This window comes from Achroia grisella, unplaced genomic scaffold (assembly GCF_030625045.1).
Source record: "Achroia grisella isolate CSIRO2021 unplaced genomic scaffold, CSIRO_AGI_Agris_v1 utg109, whole genome shotgun sequence".
Taxonomy (NCBI): domain Eukaryota; kingdom Metazoa; phylum Arthropoda; class Insecta; order Lepidoptera; family Pyralidae; genus Achroia; species Achroia grisella.
The window spans coordinates 9,403,099-9,424,526 of NW_026712573.1; the positions used below are offsets into that span (position 1 = coordinate 9,403,099).

At 36.8% G+C, this 21,428-nt stretch overlaps 1 protein-coding gene across 4 annotated transcripts; it reads left to right on the top strand.

The window, feature by feature from the left end:
- Nucleotides 1-1,100: 1,100 nt before the first annotated feature.
- LOC131844203 (PAX-interacting protein 1) lies at nucleotides 1,101-20,655 on the top strand. Of its 4 annotated transcripts, none has more exons than XM_059193024.1 (16): nucleotides 1,101-1,307; nucleotides 1,389-3,956; nucleotides 4,408-4,575; nucleotides 5,133-5,243; nucleotides 5,560-5,638; nucleotides 7,105-7,313; nucleotides 8,214-8,301; nucleotides 11,878-12,001; nucleotides 12,591-12,663; nucleotides 12,955-13,128; nucleotides 13,566-13,712; nucleotides 14,085-14,297; nucleotides 15,336-15,488; nucleotides 16,073-16,151; nucleotides 17,172-17,418; nucleotides 19,544-20,655. In XM_059193024.1, the coding sequence occupies exons 1-16, from the start codon at nucleotides 1,212-1,214 to the stop codon at nucleotides 20,106-20,108; spliced, it is 5,094 nt and encodes a 1,697-aa protein (XP_059049007.1). In that variant the 5' UTR covers nucleotides 1,101-1,211; the 3' UTR covers nucleotides 20,109-20,655. The 4 variants fall into 4 exon arrangements, with proteins under 4 accessions (XP_059049007.1, XP_059049015.1, XP_059049029.1 ...); XM_059193032.1 differs by having other exon boundaries at nucleotides 12,958-13,128; XM_059193046.1 differs by having other exon boundaries at nucleotides 7,105-7,307.
- The last annotated feature ends 773 nt before the right edge of the window (nucleotides 20,656-21,428 follow it).

Here is a 21,428-nt window from a genome sequence, read left to right on the forward strand (position 1 = left end):
ACATTGTAATAGTTTTTATTTCTACGTAATTGGAATGGCAAACAACCACCCATCATAACACATCACCACCTGATGGTAAGTAGTAACCGTCGCCTATATAGGTACATGAATAGCACCACGGACATCACGTTATCATGATTCCGATGATACCATTCATACATTGTATTTTGACTCAATAATAACAAATTAATTCACTATGTAATCTCATTTGACAACCGACACAAAACTTACAAAGCAAGCTACTTGCCCGTTGAAATAGTTGAGACTGAGGTACCCTCCTAAACCTCTTTTTAGAGTCTATATACCTACCTCTTGTAAAATAAATTCAATCCATAAAATATATAGTATAATAAATTAAATTCTATACAATAAGTCTATCTAAATATTACCTATAATTATAAAACCGTAGCTATTGATGGGACGTGAAGGTATAACGGATTGAGTATCACGAGAGCGGATATAGGCTATCTTTTGTCCCAAAAAAGCCAGATGAAGTCGCGGGTAACGTTAGTTGATAATTATAATGTGTCTTTCTAATACAAATTATCTTTAATTTACTAGATCAACTACACATCATGCTCATTTTCCAACTTATAAAACATTCTGTGGATGATATTAATATCATCCATAATGATATTAATTATTAAACAATAGTTAACTATAAACACTGTCGGTTAGTGAATAAACGCCTTAAAATGGAAGCTGTCACTTTCTCCATAGATAATAAAAAGTGATTCCAAGATTGCCGTTTTAGAATTAGATACAGCTTTTCAAATTTCAAATCAATTTATTTAGGTTGTTAAAACTATTGCTTTCGAAAATAAATCATCTTTTAAATAATGCATTCTTTGTGTTGTAATTTATTATTATTTTCCTATTTTTTTTAAATTTAAGAATATTACTTAATATTTATACCTGTCTACAATTCTATTATTATAATGTCTTTTTTGCATTACAATTTACAAATGTTGACAAATATTAATAAATAATTAATGTAAATTTAATGCATTCTTTTAAGTCTTATATATTTTTAAATGGTTTGGCCTAAAAGCTTTAACACAGATAGAGCTGGTAACATTATAAAAAAAAAAATTCAAACATGGACGTCTGTGTATAATATTTCGGCATCGGCGATTTATTAAAATATTTCATCTATAATGTGTATTTATTTAGTCTACAACTTATTTTTTTAACTTTTTGTGAAATAGAAAATGGTAACGATTGTTGACGATTTGGATTCATTATCTTTGAACGAGCAAATATTTAAAGATGTTAAATATTACTTGTCTGGCGATGTGTCCGAAAGGGTTTGTTTATATTATTTTGTTTTATTTTTATTTGGATGTAAGATTTGAAATAACCTGTTCGTTTATTCTCGACCTTTGTAGATTATGCTGCTTCTCCAGTCGGGCGGCGCTGAGAACACAAAATACTTTTCTGACTATGTCACGCATCTAATTTGTGGTCAGAATGCCGCTGATACGGACCTCGATGATGCACAGGACATCTATCAAATCCCTGCTGTGACTGAAAACTGGGTCCTCGCTTGCATTCGGTTGAAGAAATTAGCCAACCACAAGCCATACAATCCAATAAGAAATAAGATTTTTTCAAATGTTGTTGCTTGTGTGTCTAAAGTGAGTGCAGCTGACTGTAAGGCGTTATTCGCTCTAATTACATATCATGGTGGAAAAGTAAAATTGCAATTAGACAGTCAGTGCTCACACCTGATTTGTGGTTCAGCATCTGGGAAGAAATATCAAACAGCTCTTACATTTTCTAGTTCGAAAATTAAAATAGTGACACCCGATTGGGTGCTGGAGAGTTTAAGAGCTAGGATACAAGCCGTAGCTGAAGTGTTTCATCCAAAATTGCTTATCATACCACAGCCTCCTCCAAAGCCAATGGATCGAATCAGTGCCATTACTGGATTTGATTTTGAAGAAGGTATAGCAAAAAACGAAGTTCCAACCCAGAATATGGCAGAAAACAAAGATGATAGCACACAAGCTCTGCTAGATAAACTGAAACAGAGAATGCCCTGGAATCATCCTCCATCAACTGCAAACTCATCGTCTATAGCAACTTCTACTGTTAACTCATTAGGCTATACAAGTACTACATTGCCTACATCTAGTATTATGAGTAAAACAATACCTCAGGGCATTGTCACACAAAATTTACAAATACAACAGCCAAGTAGTCAGCCAAATGCACAATTAATGCAAAAGTTTGGACAGAATACAATTGTCTCACAATCTCCTATTAATGTGCAGAGCCAACAGATAAGCTTACAGCAACAACAACCACAGTATAGCCAGGGCCAACAACAGCCTCAACAGCAGCAGCCGCATGGTTTAACTGCTATTCAAATCCAACAGCAGAAAATGCTTCAACAACATCAACTTAAAATGCAAATGTTGCAACAACACCAACAACAGAATAAAATTGGTAACCAGCCGAGCCAACAGGGATTTCCACAGCCCAATGTCTCTGTGTCTCAAATTAACCAGGGCTTGTCTGGACAAATTCAACATATACAGGGCACCCAACATCATATTCAGCAGAATGTACAGACTCCTAATACATCCATGAGTTCAGCTCAACAACAAATTGAAAATATAAGCCAAATGCTTAGTCAAAGTGCTAATAGTATTCAACAACAACAGTTAAATCAGCAGAATTTAGCCATGAAACAGAACTTAAGCTTAAGTCAGCAAACTGCATCACAAGCAGTTCAGAATATTGCACAACAGTTGGCACAATCAACTCAAAGTTTCCAAAATGCAAAGCTGAATCAAAATATGGCACAAGGTCAAGTGATCACGCAACAATTGATAGGGTCTGGACAACAACTGTCAAATCAAAATCCAAACTTGATACAACAACAGACAGTCCAATCCCTAACTAACCAACAACAAAATATAAATATGGGTGTTGTGAATCAACAAGGACATGTCACATCATCTCAGGGTCAGCAAGGACAAAGTGTACAACTCAATCAACTTGTAGGTAATTCTGGACAACAAACTGTTATTGGACAACAAATACAATCTGTCCAACAAACCATTCAGGGCCAGCAGAGTACTAATGTGCCAGTGCAAGGAACATGGCGACAACAAAACATACAGATGGTTCAAAATATCCAAGGCCAACATCAAATTATCAGAAGTCCAATGGTACAGTCTCGGAATCCACAAAACCAAGTTATACTTCAACAGCAAATCATGCAAACTCAGCAGCAAGCCTTGATTAACAATCAGCAACCGCAGTTGAGTCCACAGCATACTATCCAACAAACTTCTCAACAAATTCTCCAACAATCTATTGGGTCGCAGGGTCAACCTATAGGTCAAACTCATCATCAAATATTGGTTCAAAAGCAACAGTTACTAAATAGTTCAGGACAACAACAAATAGTTCAAGCTCCTCAGCAGGTGTTAATAAATCAACACACAGGCCAACAGCAAATATTGGTACATGGTAACCAACAGGTGACTTTGCAAAGTGGTCAACAAATTGTATCTCAAAGTCAAATAGTTCACCAAGGAGGTCAAATTGTAAACCAAGGTGGACAGCAAATCATTACTCAGGGCAACCAGCAGGTATTGTCACAAGGAGGCCAACATGTTATCACACAGCAGGGCCAACAGCATCAAGTTGTAATAGCTCAATCATCCCAGCAAATTGTGACTCAATCAGGGCAACAGATAATTGGCCAACAAGTTGGGCAAACACAGCAAGTTTTGTCTCAGCTCCCCCAGTCTCCTCAGGCTGGGTCACAGTTGACATCTGGTGGTGGCATTCAGCAAATTATCACCCATGGTGGTGGTCAACAGATAGTGTCTCCTGGAGGCCAGCAGATAGTGCAGGGTGGGCAAAATGTTTCATGGCAACAGCAACAATATTTGCAACAGAGACAACAAATTGCACAGCCGGGTGGTGTTGGGCCTAGGGTGAGTTATTTTTATTTTCTATTTCATTAATTATAAACACATGTGTGTTTTTCTGTTATTTTCACACTGAACATTTTCCTATAATGGCTTTTTCTCTTCACTATATTCATATTATTCATTCTTAATTGTTGAATGGAGATAATGTACATGTGTCTGTTTTTTAAACACTAATATATTAAACAAGCATGAATGTGAGAAAAGAAAGAATTGTATATAAAGACAGAAGCACTTGGTTCTCTCTGCATACCCATAAGGGATTTGGCGTTAAGGTACAGAAAAATATATAAGATGCACTATATACTACATAGTTTTTATTATGAGTTACGACAAAACCTGCACTATAAGAAAAGAAACAGAATAATAGATATTTTTATTATACTCCTCCCTTATCTGCAATCAGTCCCAGAACTATAAGCAGGATAATAAATAATGTAATTGAATATGTGTTCAGGTGTCATGGACGGCGGGCGGCGGAGGCAGACAACTAATTCACCTGGATGCGCAAACTCACGCACAGCTACAACAGATGGACCCTAAACAACGAGCTATGTTCGTCGCACAACTGCAGAAAAGGCGTCAGCTCAGTATGCAGCGTGCAGCGGCGCTGGCACAACAACAGGTATATTTGTTATTTTTTTTGTGATATAACAAGCCAATGGCCCGCCTAATAGAAATAGTAGCTATCTCATAAACATATGAGTACACCACTGGCATTGCAGAATAGATTGTGATCCATGTTATAATTTTTATGTCCAATGTTCTTAAGAATTAAGTTGTTATGCCTCCAGAACTCGTAATTTCACTGCCATGTCTTTCTCCATCTAAAATTTATATAGTTTACATGCAAATTTCTAGAGTACTGTTTTATATGGTACTTATTGTAATAATGTGAATGTGTATATAGATTATTGCTCCATTGATTTCCAGTATCGTCTTATCTACTTCAACATGTAAAAAATCTTTAAGTAGGTACCATATACTGGAAAATAATATATTACATATCTTGTTTTCATTATAAAAACACTTGCACAACTATTAGTATCTAGAACAGTAAATTTCCAGTGTCATATAGTTTTAGTATATGTCAATATACTTACATATTGATCTGATAAAGCAGTTTATTATTAGACTAAAACTTTAATACATTCAACATATACTTCTAAATTAATATTACAGCAGCCAGGTGTAGTGACAGGCTCTCCGGGTGCTCCGACGCCGGCTGGGGCTCCTCAGAGTGTCACCTTCATACGCAGTCAGCTGCCCGCAGGCCTCACACAGCAACAACAGGTTTTGCTATTATTTAGCTTTCACAAACATAACTGATGTAATAAAAAGGAGCACATCCCTGGATGTGTATAAACTCAAAGCGACAGATAATAAAGCAATCTAAAAAAGTAATATTATTTAACAATTGGAATGTTGTGTCACTTTCTTTCAAATTAATATAATAGCTTGTGTGAAAAGGACAAAGTGTTTAATAGCAAAGTTATGAAACAAAGATAATTCTCAATTTGTCTGTACAGTTCTCTTTGTGTATGAAAATTCTGAATAAACTATTATTTTTTATAATCAGATATATATATATATTTCTATGTTTTTAAAGGTACAATGGCTACAGCAGCAAGGAGCTCGAGCGGCTACGATACCGGCACCGGCGCCTGCGCAACCACCACAGTCACCTGGTATGTCAAATGTTTGGATATTACATTTAAAAATAGACAAAATTGATATTTTCACTATATAACTGTATTCCAAAAAATCGTGTTGGGTCATGGTGGAAAGTTCCACTTTTTATAGCTTAGCAGCACCACAGAAATCACGTCGTACATTCATGCGCAACACAGTAATCGGTAAACACTGAAGCCCAAGATGTTATGCTTCTATACCCTGTAATTTCACGCCATATCTCACCGGACAGTCATAAAAACAGCTTATAAAGCGAACTGATTGGCAGCATAAATTGGTGAGACAGAGTTACCCATGCTGACGACTTTGTATAGTTGCTAAGTATGACAATCATGTACATCATAAATATTACATATCTATGACTAAGTGAAAGAATCCCCTATTCTGAAGTTGGTTAAATACATGGAAGATGCCCTATTTCGTTTCACCAACTCTCAAGTTCTGTAATCGTTACATAACGTGTTTAGAACATTTGGTATTCAAATCCAACTCATACATATGATAGAGATGTGACGCTTTTTATCACCTATTATAATTTCAATGCGTTATCTACGATTTCTCTAAGCATCCAGTAACCCTTCGCACTCCGTAATATAACAACTAGATCAAAGCTCTCGTAACGGTTGTTACTGTGTGTTTTTGTGATATTGTGCTATATGGAAAGAAGTAAGATTCATGAATTTAATATGTTGATGTCTTTCACGACAAATGTTTCGATTTAATCCGGAAGAAAATATTATATTTAAAATAATTAGTATAGTATATTTAAATTAATATTAAAAAAAAGTCTATGTTTTCGTATCCGTTTCTCCGCGCACTACTAACATACCATTACATAATGGATTTTGATATGGTTTTCACTTTCTTACGGAAATTTTATATAATACAAGCATATAGTTATACGGCATACACTGTTCACCCATGCGAAGCTGGGATGGGTCGCTAGTGTAATGTAAAGTCAAAGTCACAATAATAAGCTATTTTTTCATGTACATAAATATATGTATATATATAAATTTTAGACATCCGTAAATGTATTGTATTCAATACAATTTACGCACGTTAAAAGTATTCGCTACTAGCCTAACAGGAGTTTCTTAATGAATTAATATGGAATAGTATACCCGTCATATCAGGCACCACTTGACGGTAAGCGGTAACCGTCGCCTATATACATAAACAGCAATAATGCTGTATGGACATCACATTATCATATGACACCCTTATGGGTGGTATCATTGCCATTCCAGAGGATTAACATATCATCCCTATTTTCCTACAATTTCACCGCAAGTTTCTTGCTCGTTCGTCTTGTGATGAAACAACTTTCAATGATCATCCAAACGTTCTTAAATTTAAGTTTTTTTTTAATAAATGATTTCTATTCTATTAAATTTGTAATTATGAGTATCGTGTTTCTAAGCATCTACATATTAAATACCATTTGATAAATGTTGTGCAGTGGGCGGAGCTCCCGTGGCTAGTCCGGTGGGCGCGGGAGGTGCGGTGCAAGCAGCTGGTGCAGGCGGCGCCGCCATAGACTCGCAGGTGCAGCAGTTGCAGTTGCACCGACAGAACCAGTATCGACTGCAACAGTTGCAGGCGCAAAGGGATCTATTCGCGCAGCGCGAACACATCGCGCATCATCACGCCGCGGTGAAGCAGGTCCAGGTCTCATCAAATATTATTTACATCTTTACATAGTATAAAATTAAGTCGCTTCCATTTTCTATTCACTTAGATCTTTTAAACTACGTGACGGATTTTAATGCAGTTTCAAGCAATAGATAGAGTGATTTAAGAGGAAGGTTTATATGTATTATTAGCTCACCCGCGCAATTTCGTCAGATATACTTCACCCAATTTACACAATAAATTGTATGTATAAGCTATGTTACTGTACAGTTTCATCAAAATTCGTTCAGTACTTTTTTTTTACGTGACGAGTAACAAACGTACATCCATCTATCCATCCATAGTAATCCATACTCACAAACTCTCACGTTTATAATATTAATAAGATACATGCATGTTATAGCAAAGAACAACCTGGGAAATTCAATGATTTGTAATGCATCTGCGCAAAGCCGGGATTGGTCGCTAGTTTTATACGAATGAAATAATGATATGAGGAGATAAAAACCATCACTCCTAAGAATATCCTTCATTTTGGCCCTGACGGGTCTAGGTAGCGAACTCTGAAATAGGACAATCACGATAGATCTTTGTAGGTCACAGTGCTACATGTCCAACCACCTGAAAATAACCCAAACATCCCAAGAAAAAAAAATGAAATGGGAAACAACAGGATTGCACGCATGACGGAATGTGAATATCATCGTCTATACATGAACTGCACCGTCCTAACAAAGGTGTCAAGCCTACATACTATGTAATCGAATACAGTTTACAAGTCAAGCTGCTTGGTGGCTGAAATTGGTGCGATAGAGGTTCTGTCTGGGTATAGGTGACTTTAGACAAAGTTTACCAATATAAATACATCTTCTATCCTAGTGTATTATGTTAATATTTCCTACATTGAGATTGATAAGTGTATTGTGCTACATACAGGTGGGTGTAGGAGTCGGCGTAGCGCCGCAGTTAGTGGCGGCCGTACTTCCCGAAGCCGCACAGGAATCCGCTGGTGAATTACACCAAGGTATTGTCCTCCTTGAAAGTTGATATGAACTTAATGTACACTGATTCTCACTACCACAATAAGAGTGTTAATAATATGACAGAAAACAGTATAAATATGATAATAGCAGAATGATATCTGCCGGATCTAACACACTTAAGAGGCCTATTACAAAATGATGCCGCTCAACTTTAGGTTTAATCGCATGGATTTACGCACACACACAGCAATACACGCACACAGACGCAAATAACCGTGTAGCGCAATCGGTGTGGATTTAGTATGAACCATTTTGATCCTTGTAATATTTTAATTAATAATGTGATATGTTTCTACTTAACTGAGTAACATAAACTACTTATTGGATTTTTTAAAATAACGTGATTTTTCTTAATTGTCAAAGTGCTAATAATGACCATATTTTTTTATTATATTATTCCTAGAGGGTTGATGTCAGGATGCTGGCCGATTGTACAACTAAAAGCCAAAACCTTAAGTAATATGAGTAACAAATAGTTGGGATAAGGACAAGAAGATGAAATTACTATAACATAAATTTACTAATTAATTCTTCTTACATATTAATTCAGTTTATTTATTAATAGATACAATATAATTTATTATAAGAGTCGGATACATTATTGCCATATTCACTTGTTCTAAATATTATACTTAGCAAATAATTATTTTATTTATATATAATAGTTGTGTTTTCAAGGCTTTGTTTTGATTTAAAGGTCCCATCCTTATATGTATATTAGGTGTATCCGCGACTTCGTCGGCGTGGTATAATGAAATTGACCAAATAAAGGAAATATATTTAGATTATAACCTAAAAAAGTTTCATTGTTTCACTTAAACAATGACGATACTTTTATACAACCTTTCATCTCCGCTTTTAATCCCTTACAATACTTTTTTCGCACTATAAAGTAGTCTATGACCTTTCTCAGGGTATACTATCTGTGTATATGTATATCTATCTATATAGACTACCTGTGTATATATATGGTAGTGAATTTACAGGGTACAGGGGAATAACACCCGAGTTTTCAGGAATGGCAACGCATGAGGGAAACAATATGCTGATATGAACATGTCAGGTACTGCTCATGTATATAGGCGACGATTACCCTTTCCATCAGGAGAGCCGTCAGCTTGTTTGCCATTCTAAGTTGTAAAAAAACAGCTTCAACTGCTATCATTGCTGTTCCTGCATCATTGACGTCGCCGCATGATATTGGCTGATATTGCAGCTTCTCGTTCTTGGTTGGCCAATTATTGATTCTTGATAAATAATTACTTGTTAATATCAAACCTATTTGTAAATTATTACAAGACGCCTCATTGATTATATGTAATGAAATCACCATGAGCTATAGAGATTTTGGATAGAACCTTAAAAGACCTTAGAAACACCTCTGCTCTCATTGGCGGGATTACTTTTATACTTTTGCTGGAGATTTCTGAAAGACTCTCTGTGTCATTACCATCCTCTCCCTTATGTACTTTAATTGAAAGTTTAAAACTACTGACAAATTTGAGAGCTCATTTTTATGGAAGCATAGATAGTGATTTCCCACACTAACTGCTCAAACTTGAGGAAGGAATTTCTCAAAAGCATGATCCAATCATGAAATTTAAGCCCGCCGAACATGTGCAATGGCATCCCATTGGATATGTTGCTTACTAAAGAATTGAAAGACAATTTAATTGTAGACCATTATAACCGGTACGTTAGCTGGGCAACCAGCTTATATACCAAGAATACCGATGATTCCAACTGATCTGCCAATACCATTTTAACGGCTTCAATTTCCGGTTAAAATATCATCTACACATGTAATAGATCTATGTATGTTTTGATCTTAAAAAACTACGCAGATTTTGATTCGTTGTTATTTAATAGACAGAATAGATAGACTCAAGAGGAAGGTTTATATATAAGGACCCAATACTGTACACGGATGTTTAAACGCGCGATAACCTATATATCCCATATTCACGCGGGCGAAGCCGCGAGCTAAAAGCTAGTCACTAAATAAAAACATTTATAATGTTGTTGACTTTTCACCCAAACACCCATAATTATTTGACATAACTGTACAGTAATGAAAGTCCAACGAGTATAATAACAGAATGGCTGCAATTTAGAAATATCTGTATTGTGTAAAATAAAATAAAGTAAATTGGATAAAGTATCTCTAAACATTAAGGAATATAATTTATATATAATTTGGTAATTTATTTACAATCCACATTGCATACTAGATGATATAACACAAGACAAATGTACGTAAAAATAATAATGGTATTTTTATAAACAATAACCCTATTTTAATTTAGAAAAAAACTACAAAATAAACATAAAGTAAAATTGGTTTACATTTTCTTACATTTTTCTCTCAGATAAGCGTTATTTTTAAAAATACTAAAACGTTCTCTTTTTTAACTTTAACAATTAATTGCCATTAGTGTGACGAAATACCATGCTCTTGTGCTTTTCATAGTGCAGCAGGGTAGGTAGGTTTTATTTGTATCATAACTGTACTTTTGTTTTGGCATGCTAAAATAAATATTATATATATATATATATATATATATATATATATATATTTAACAACAACTTTAAATTAATATTCGTAGAAATAAGTATGTATTAGCAAAATTAATTAAATATTACTTAAATTATCAAAATTGTTTAGTCGCACTATAGTAATGTTCACTGACAAATGTTTACGAATGTCTTATCGTAGCGGTGTCGTAAAAAATAGCATAGGTCCTACCTCGACGAGCGCTAGCGCAGCACTGAGAATTTACTTTTGGCGCAACGGAATTTATACAACTTTAAATTATTATTATTGTTTATTTTTTTCTTAGAAACTTATATTTTTTTTTTATATTTCTAATTTACAAGTATATTAACTTTATTATTATGTTTTTTTTATGCAAAAATTTCGTTGTATTTATGAGAAAATTAGAAATGATTATGGCAAAGTTTTGTTGAAATTTCAGGTTTCATTATGATCAATTTTTTAGATATTTAAGTTGAAAATGAAAAAAAGGACGATGCTGTCTCAATTTATGAAGTAATTATCAAGTTTTAGTACAGATATCATATCAATTTATGTTTGTTTATTAATGAACGACGACCCCAAACTTCTGTCTCTTAGCGTTTTTGAATAAACTATTTTAGAAATTAGGAAGACTAACAAAGAGAAAATTAACATTTCAAAGATGTAGTTTTTAAGATTAGATATCTATCTATATAATTCAGGAATAAAAATGTATATCCGACTCTTAATTTCTTAGAACCAGAACCCCAAAGACCCTGCTTTTAGGCCAAAAAATGTGAAAGGCCTCTTAACAATTGTATCCGTCATAAATTTAATCCGGTCTGTCGGGAATAAACTCCAAAATGTCATAATATTATTTAATTCACTGTGTATCACTTGGTTCATCATAAAAGATACGATTTTCCATCAAGAAATGCGTTGCATTTTTATTTAAAATAAAAATAATTGTCACAGCTAGTAAAACATAAATCTTCTAAAAAATAATTTGACTGTAAGAAAATATTATGGTAAAATTATATAGGAGCAAACAGCGCGTTGGTGGTTAATCCGAAGACGAAAACAGCTCTTGCGAATATGTTGAATATTCGTCTTCAGGGCGGCACTCCTGCGCAGGAGCACGAACCTTCCGCAGCTGGCACTCTCAGGTAACGTACTTTAAGAAATAGAAATAATCTTTATTCCAATACAAGCACTTTTGAATGTTATATTTTTTTTACTATATTTATCTAGATGATTCTTTTACAAGTAGACTTTAAGCGATTATATTCTCTTTGGCTGTTCATATAGGCTAGGCTGTATCTCCCTGCGTGGGTGGTAATGGCTTAATAATAAATGTTTTTAGTTGGTAAATTTCTTGTATTGAATATACAAGAAATTTAGGCGTTTACTATTTTATACTATTAAAACTACGGAGCGTATGTGTTACAAGAAACTATATTATAAAATGAATTCGATTTAAATCTAGTACATAGACTGGTCATTTTCAACAAACAGATAATACCAGGGTCTAATTTTTCAATTTAACAAAATAATAAAACCTAATATTACAGATAGATTATTTAAAAAATACTGTAATAGCAAATACAACATACAAAATAGTTAATACTTTATAAAAACTGTACTGAGCCTTTTTTAAATAGGCTAATTTAAAAACAGATTTACAGTTATCCTTTACATTTATTTCATAAGTATACTAATAGTAAATAAAAGACGCTTATTTTGTTTGAAAAACAGGCTGATGACTGCCGCCCACGCCGTGAGAGCACCGGCGAGACTGCTGCTCGGTCCTCAACATCATCCTCATCAAGTAAATGCTGTATATATTAGATATTCAAGTTTCTTGCCAGTTTTTCTCAACTGAAACTATCAGCAATAATATTAAAATTAACATGCTTAAGTGGCTAAAATGTGTATAAAACTTGAAATAAAACTCAAATTATCAATTCACGTACGAGTTTCAAATATTAGAACGTCTACTTAAATATTCAAAACAATTAAAGATCAAATGGTACATTTTAATCTCTTATTGATCCAAATTATTGAAAAGATGATTTTGAAATAATGTTGAATGAGTGTTATACATGTGGATTGTGTGCAGCAGGCGGGCGGCGTGAGCACAGGCGGGCCTGTGGGCGTGGGGGCCGGCGTGGTCGGCAACAAGGTGTACGCGGGCGCCGTCCGCCCGCCGCCGCCGCGAGCGCAGTTCTACGGCCACAATCCTAATCTCAAACTACCGCCAGACCTCTTCTTGCTTGGATGCGTCTTTCATATCGTATGTCTTATTTTTTTATATTTGTCATTTTATAATATGGGTAAGACGGCAGTATAACGCATTATACGGTCAGTAGATTTACACCAATACTTTAGAGATACTTATTTATTATTTCACATGTGCACAATAAGTACCTGCCTTAATCCACTTCTTAATGATTTACTTTATTTGTTACATGAACTAATAATTAGAATTCTCAGACAACACCTACCTATAATATTGGAGGATTTCTCTCAATTATCAGGTTCTGATTTGGTGACTGTTAGCGATTAAACTTGCGTTCAGTTTTTAGTAAACACTATAGTAACAACAGGCAACACGCAACAGTGACAATGAGAGGGACTCAGGAGTATAGTCTACAAATAAAGATATAAAGTTGGTTAAAAGCTTCTGTGCTCGAGTGTACGTGATAGAGTGTGCGTGTTGGTACCGTGCAGGTGGAGTACCAGCAGTCATGGGGCGCGGAGCGCGTGTCGCGGTGGGCCGACGCCATCCTGCGGCGCGGCGGCGAGGTCGAGGGCAGCTACTGCGCGCGCGTCACGCACGTGCTCTGCGAGACCCAGAAGCATGGCGTCGTCATGCAGGTATGGATGCGTACTGTGAGTTAGAGTCCGGATCGACTGTTTTACACGTACGCTGTTTCACGCGCGAATAGGCTTTCACCCAGGAAATATTTTTATGTAAATGTAGACACATTTACATAAATAATATTTCGAGAAATACCTCGCGGACGCCGCCAGCTTTCCCGCATTCTTCATTCGTGCGTGCTTTAGCGCCTTTTTCAAATCTTTTGCAACATGAAAGACGACTGACTATAAAGTCAAGACATGATTATAGAGTTATTAATAATTTATAAATCTAAAATGAGCCTGGTAAATAAAATCTGTAGAATTAAAAATGAAGCGAAAGAGTGAATATAAAAAATAGTAAGTATAAGGGCGACGTTCCTCTGGCAGGCGCTGCGCGACGCGAAGCGGTGCGTGACTGCGTACTGGCTGTCGGACGCGATGGTGCGGCGCAATGTGGCGCCGCCGTGGCAGGCGCTGCACCTGCCCGCCATGTACGGCGCGCGCGAGCGGCCCGCGCGACACCACCGCGCCGCGCTCTCCGGCTGGCGCGGCGACGACCGCGTGCGGCTCGCCTGCTGCGTGCGGCACGTGGGCGCGCAGGTACGGCACGGGCGGCTCGCCTGCTGCGTGCGGCACGTGGGCGCGCAGGTACGGCACGGGCGGCTCGCCTGCTGCGTGCGGCACGTGGGCGCGCAGGTACGGCACGGGCGGCTCGCCTGCTGCGTGCGGCACGTGGCCGCGCAGGTACGGCACGGGCGGCTCGCCTGCTGCGTGCGGCACGTGGGCGCGCAGGTACGGCACGGGCGGCTCGCCTGCTGCGTGCGGCACGTGGGCGCGCAGGTACGGCACGGGCGGCTCGCCTGCTGCGTGCGGCACGTGGGCGCGCAGGTACGGCACGGGCGGCTCGCCTGCTGCGTGCGGCACGTGGGCGCGCAGGTACGGCACGGGCGGCTCGCCTGCTGCGTGCGGCACGTGGGCGCGCAGGTACGGCACGGGCGGCTCGCCTGCTGCGTGCGGCACGTGGGCGCGCAGGTACGGCACGGGCGGCTCGCCTGCTGCGTGCGGCACGTGGCCGCGCAGGTACGGCACGGGCGGCTCGCCTGCTGCGTGCGGCACGTGGGCGCGCAGGTACGGCACGGGCGGCTCGCCTGCTGCGTGCGGCACGTGGGCGCGCAGGTACGGCACGGGCGGCTCGCGCTGCACCTGCCCGCCATGGGCATGACTGCCTGCGTTATGTGCCTTCAATACGTTGTATAGAACCACTGTTGGTTCACACCACCTATTAATAATGTGAACCACTCAGTCTTGTCTAGTATCTATAACACATTATTATTATTATTGTATTATTAATAATAAATCAGGATGACCTAACGGCAACGATAATTACATATTGTGTTTTGCCATGTAGATAACATCCTACTGGTGTATCAGCTGTCCTTAAACTATAATACGGTAATCATTTACCGTCAAATGACTTATCGGCACCATCGTAGTATAAATCTTACCTATTGCGATTCTGCCTGCTTGTTATTTCGTGTACGGTCCACAAAAGTTATTAAACGTACTAGTATATGCGTGGCTAGCTACGTACGTGGTGTACGTAGTTTACACGTGTGTAAGTGAGCGCGTGTCGTGCAGCTGACGCCGTACCTGACGCGCGACAACACGGTGGTGGTGTGTCGCCGCGCGGAGGGCGCCAAGTACCGGCGCGCGCGCGAGTGGGGCGTGCCCGTGGTCACGGCCGCCTGGCTCACCGACCTGCTGCTCGGGAACATGAGCGCGCTGCCACAGGTGACCGTACCTACACACTTTTTTCATCATCAGCTCCCTTTGCACTTACGTTTTTTAACGCACAGAACGGGCTTTCACGCAGGAAAGAATGGGCGTAGGGCGTATGAATGTAGTAGTAAAAATATAATTTTAAAAGAAAATGAACAAGAAATCCTTTCCGATTGTGAACACTCAAAGCCAACGAATTAACGAAGACAAAAAAATACAGCTATAGTGTGACGTTATATTTTATTAGCATGCATATTTTGCATGAATTGTACCGAGACATTATTGTAAAAATTCGCTTGCCAACCTCCAAGCAACTTGCTATGGAAGCTGCGTTTAGATTGTGAAGTATAGATTAGGCAGTGAAATTACCAGATACGATGCATGACATTGTGGTTCATCTTTGTAGGTGACCACGTACCGTCACATGAATCGTCAGATTATTATCTAATTACATTAAAAAAGAACTTACACTACTTACTTAAACTACTTTATATAATTGTAATAATTATTATTTGCTAATTATAAATGATGGATTATATTCTGAATTAAAAAAAAAACATCAACCTTTCACAATAATACACAATGTATCATTGCAGATCGAAAATGCCAGATATCAACAATTCAACTTGTCCAGTCCATTCAGAATGGACTACAGCTTGGTGTCACATTTAATGAGTAAGTTTTCGTCATATCAAAATATTTTATATAAGCTTGTCCAATTGTTTATAGAGCACTTTACGATTACTATTTTATATATAGAGAAGCCATAATAAATCAAACTCCAGTTTATATTTTTTCCTACAAAACAATTGAAGAAGTTTTAAATTTTTACATGATCTTGCATAATAGTAAAAGGCAAAATTAATTAATGATTTTATTTGCATAAATCTATTATGAAATTATTAAAAATCCATTTATTTAATTTCCGTTGCCTGATTGTTCTCATCACTATTTGAATGTTTTTTTCTCTATAGCTTGCTTGCCAGTGTCACGACTTACTGGTAATCAATGTGTAACAATAATTTAATGAACACATTTAAATGTCTATAGATTATAATATAATATGATATATTTAAATGTTGTACCATTTTTAAATAATGTAATGCAATTGTTAAACTTTCTGCCTACCTGCCCTTATTGGTTAAGTAATGTAATTAAATCTTTCTGCCTATCTGTTTTTCTTTATTGCTTATTGCGGTTTGCTCGAACACGTGAACTGTTCTATGTATGAGTTACTTTCAATAATAAGCTTTACTGCCGCAGTCAGAGACGTTTCTTAAATAATCGCTAATGATTATCTGTTGATGAATGAGGCATTCCCCCAGAGTTACAATTTAATAATTCATTAGCTAATGACCTCTTTAATGGAGAATAATAGAGCAGTGAATATATGATTCATGCTATCGACTGCAATTGGATAAAGCAGTAGTATATAAATTATATTATTTAAGTATTAAATAGATTTATCTACTTGCAATACTTAACTCCTTTTTATATTTTCCAATAAAAGAAAACAATAGTGATAAAACTGACAACGATAGAAGTTTCCATTTCTTTATGTTCATGTACATACATAGCTGTCTTCCAATATGATATTTTTAAATCTAGACTAAAAAGTTGCTTAAGTAACAATTAGACGTCTCCAAGTGCGACGGTTACTTTACGACTTTGTATTAACGACTTCAAATTGTACAGACGGCTGGAAAATGCCAATCAACATAACGCAAGAGTCAAACGAGCGCGCGAAGCGAAGCGCTGCTGCGGCCGGACTCGCCCCGCGCCGCGCCAAGAAGCCGCGACTGGAGCCCCCGCCCGCGCCCCCCGCGCCCCCCGCCTCGCCCGCCGTGGCCGGCGCCGCGCCGCCGCCGCTGCAGCTGGCGCCGCGCGTGCTGTTCTCCGCGGTGAGCGCCGCCGACCACGAGCGGCTGGCGACCATAGTCAGGTGCGTGCACGCTTCTCCGACCCACGGTGTTCTTATTGTCGTACTATTCTAATGCCGTCGCAGCTGGCCTTTACGGCTTTACCGGACGATAGGAAGCGCGTGCTGATGGTACTGCAAACACGCGGACGGATATGGAGCGGCTGAAGGACGACTCCCGCCTGACGGATACTACTTTAATCTGAGCACCGCTAGGGGTTAGAACCTCGGATCAGGCCGTCGTAAACTTCCCGTTTGAATTGGACGGGGAATCGATCGGAGGGGTTTCTACAGTGTGTGAAGCAGTAATCGATTTTTTTTTTCAGACTATAATACTCACTTTGTGCAGTCAACTGCATCCAAGGTTTTTTGTCTCAATGATTTCTCTTGCTCAATAGATTCTCTCTTATTCATTCCAAATATTCAAACTAGTGTAACATTCCCTTCCTAATCTTTGTTAATATTATCTAAGCTATTTGACTGTATTACCAACTGTGCCACTTACCTACAAGATAGTGTTTATAATCTTTTATATTGTATTGTTTATTTAACCACTTCTGTAGCTATGCTTCGAACAAAGTTACTTAGTTTAGTCACCACTTATTATTCAATCAATGTAATATTACTATCGCCAGATTGTTCTCATTTTGTATTGGCATTTTATTTAATGGTCGATGTCTCCCTTGCAGTGATAAAACAAATGAAACTGATGAAAATGCAAACCATATTCAAGACGAAACCGTTTGAGCCATTGTTTGTAAATTATATTTTTCCTACTAAGATGTAGTTAATATTTATGTTTGTAGATGCAGTCCGTTTCAATAGAATTTCTAGAATAAGTAAAAAAGCATTTTATATTAAAAAATATTGTATAAGCAGTCACTAAATGTAAATAGTGATACATATATACAAATCTTGATGATTTTAATTTCATATATTTACTTACTTTTTGTATCCGAGAATTGTGATCAAAATGTATGACTAGAAAAACTCTTATATGTTGAAGGTCGCCAGGGATATGAAAAACATGATTCAATATAGTCTTAATAATCAAATAGATTACCGCTATATATAAAAACTAAATACAGATATTGGAATGATTTTATATTAATTTTAATTTTTACAATATCTATGAAACTTAGGTTATTTTTGCAACAGTCATATGTATAGATATACTAGTACAAACATTCAATAGATTAATCCAAATATTCAATACATTATTGATTTTCTATCGGCATCACTAGACCGTCTATGGCCTTAGTAAACCTGTTTATTTATCTTTTTTAGTCAATTCTATTGAAACGGAGTGTAACAAATGCCAGTGCCGTGTTATTATTATTATATAAGATATTTTCAATCATACATTATAATATAGTGTTCCATGGTGAAAGCATTCATTAAATATATATATATATAATCATAGTAGTTCATTGTGTTGTCCAAATTTCCAAGATTTAAATAGTTATTTAATTACGGTGGGATTATATATTTAGATGGCAGAGGGTGCAATAGCAGAGTAGTTTATTGGGATATAGATAATTTCTGTCTTGATCCCCAGTAACAAAAAAGTTAAGGTGGAACACTACACTACTGTTTCGGTACACATTAACTATGTTCATTTTGTCTCTCATATTTCTAAAGCTGTTCAGTTTGTTTTTTATTTGTTTATTTACATATTCAGATATCTTTAATGGCAATTATTACTCCACTTAAGAATATATAAGATGGATATACACTTTTTTTGTGGTAGTTAGTAGTAGTTTAGTACCGGTAATTCCTTTTAAAAGTTTTGTTGTCTGTTTTGATAGTTATATATCAGCGCGGCAGATGTGTGAAATATAAATTAAAAATAAAGAAACCGAGTTGCTAGTCACTGTGGGTATACAGTGACTAGCAACAGTAAGTTAGATAGGCACTAACTTACTGTTATATTATTTTAGTTCGTATGTGTTTAAATCACATTCTGTGGGATATAGTAGACAAAGCAGGAAGAGCATGCAATGATTATAATAAGTGAAATACAATTAAAATGCATGCACATCAAAAACCAGATCACAACGCCAATATTTGACACTGTCAAAATTGTCTCAATCAAAACCTCCTGTCATAACATTTATATGAATATAAATATTCAATCATTGATTTGCAGACAACTCGGCGGTTCCGTAGTCACATCACCAACCGAAGCCACCCATTTAGTTATGGAGAAACTCGTTCGGACTTGCAAATTAGTGAGCTGTCTCGTCACCGTCAAGCATCTGATATCTACCGAATGGGTCCTAGAGAGTCAGAGGATAAACAAATTCGCCGACGAAGCTAAACACGAGTTGAGAGACGAAGCATTCAACAAGATGTTCAAATGCGACATTTCTGAAGTGTTACTTTGTGGTGAACAAAGGAAAAGACTCCTCGAAGGTGTTACGTTCTTCTTAACGCCATGTGTGAAGCCCTCGAGAGCAGCGCTGATAGAAATGATCGAGCTCTGCGGAGGCAAAGTTGAAAAGAACCGGCGTTCCTATGTCTCTATTCAAGAGATGCACAATCAAAAACCCTTCAGTTATCTAGTTCTCACTGTGCCAAATGACTTGCATCTAGTGTATTACCTGCTCCAATCAGAGAAGACGTTAAACGTAGTGTGCAGCACAGAAGTCGTGCTATCTGCTATAATGAGACAAAAACTGGAAGTCGAAGACTTTTTGGTTAAAATAGATTAGATATATAGTACCATAGTGTTCTATTTTCCATGTTATGAACGTTTTATTTACATTGAAGTTAGTTTTACTGTCAGAACAAATAATGTATTATTTCAATTGTTCTTGAACACAAGCAAGACAATACTGCAATCATAAAATGTGAGGACCATTCAATGCCTTTCCTTGAATCATGTATTAAAAAGTGCCTAACTAGGTAGTCGGAAATTGAATGTTGAATAACAGTTATATGGATAATATCTATTCATTTTAAATGCGGTAGGAAAAGGCAATTATTTTTTTACTCAAACCATTTCACGTGTCAGTCCGGATGGATTCTCAATTTCCACTGGGATTCTAGTACATAGTAGCTTATCTCATGTACAAATTATATTTATTCAATCTCATTCCCTTGTAGTATTCCCTAAGATAGTTCATTGATGTGACTTATACTAAATAAGAGGTCGTACCTCAAGATCTTTTTAATGCATTTAAGAGTAAAGTCCACAGGGCTAATTGTATTTTACCTTTTTAACTTTTCTTTTCGAATCGGTCAGTTTTTCACGACCATTTTTATGAACTAAGTATTTTATTGAAGCTCGTGTATGAAAATTAACAAAATTTATTGGTTGCATCTTGTTTTATTATTTGTTAAAAAATATAAAGTGATATTATAAAACTGTAAATTCACCTAATTTTAAGCAGATCTTTTGGAATTTTCTCAGTTATATGTAAATATGCATTCTATATTTAGTAAGTATTTCTATGTATTAATAATATATGAGAAAACAATGAATATACGAACTGTTTCTAGTAGCTTGCCATTTCATTTCTATAACGTTAACCAAATTTAAATTACCAAAGAATACAGTCTAATGATCGCCTATATAATTATAATTAATATGCAGGTACGAAAAAATTTAAACTTAGCTTGTGTGTTAGCGTAGAAATGCAATGTTCTTAAAAAGGTTGACTCATCATTAGAGACTTAAGGAAAATAACACCTGTTACTTTTAAGAGATACAACACAAGTGCGAATACCGGAAAATCAGTAACTTATTTCTTTTCTTAACAACTCAGAATGTAGAATATATTAAACGAATTAGTAGAAAATAAAATTGGTTTGAGCATATATAACGATTTCGATTTTTCGGTAGGTCGGAAAATATGCAGGACAGCGAACAAGTGAACTATAAAATAAACTATACACCTATATAACAAAATCCGTGCCTAGGAACTTAAATGCTAATGCACAGAATTTAGACGTACGTATTAGACGAATAATAACCAGCTGAAACTTTTCTTTCGGGTTGTGGCATTCCACTTAGTGCTTTGAGCTTATGT

Coding starts and splice junctions, on each gene's coding strand:
- LOC131844203 (XM_059193024.1), top strand. CDS start 1,212: ATGGTAACGATTGTTGACGATTTGGATTCATTATCTTTGAACGAGCAA. Junction 12,664..12,954: donor CTCAACATCATCCTCATCAA/GTAAATGCTGTA, acceptor GATTGTGTGCAG/CAGGCGGGCGGCGTGAGCAC. Junction 14,298..15,335: donor TGCGGCACGTGGGCGCGCAG/GTACGGCACGGG, acceptor CGTGTCGTGCAG/CTGACGCCGTACCTGACGCG.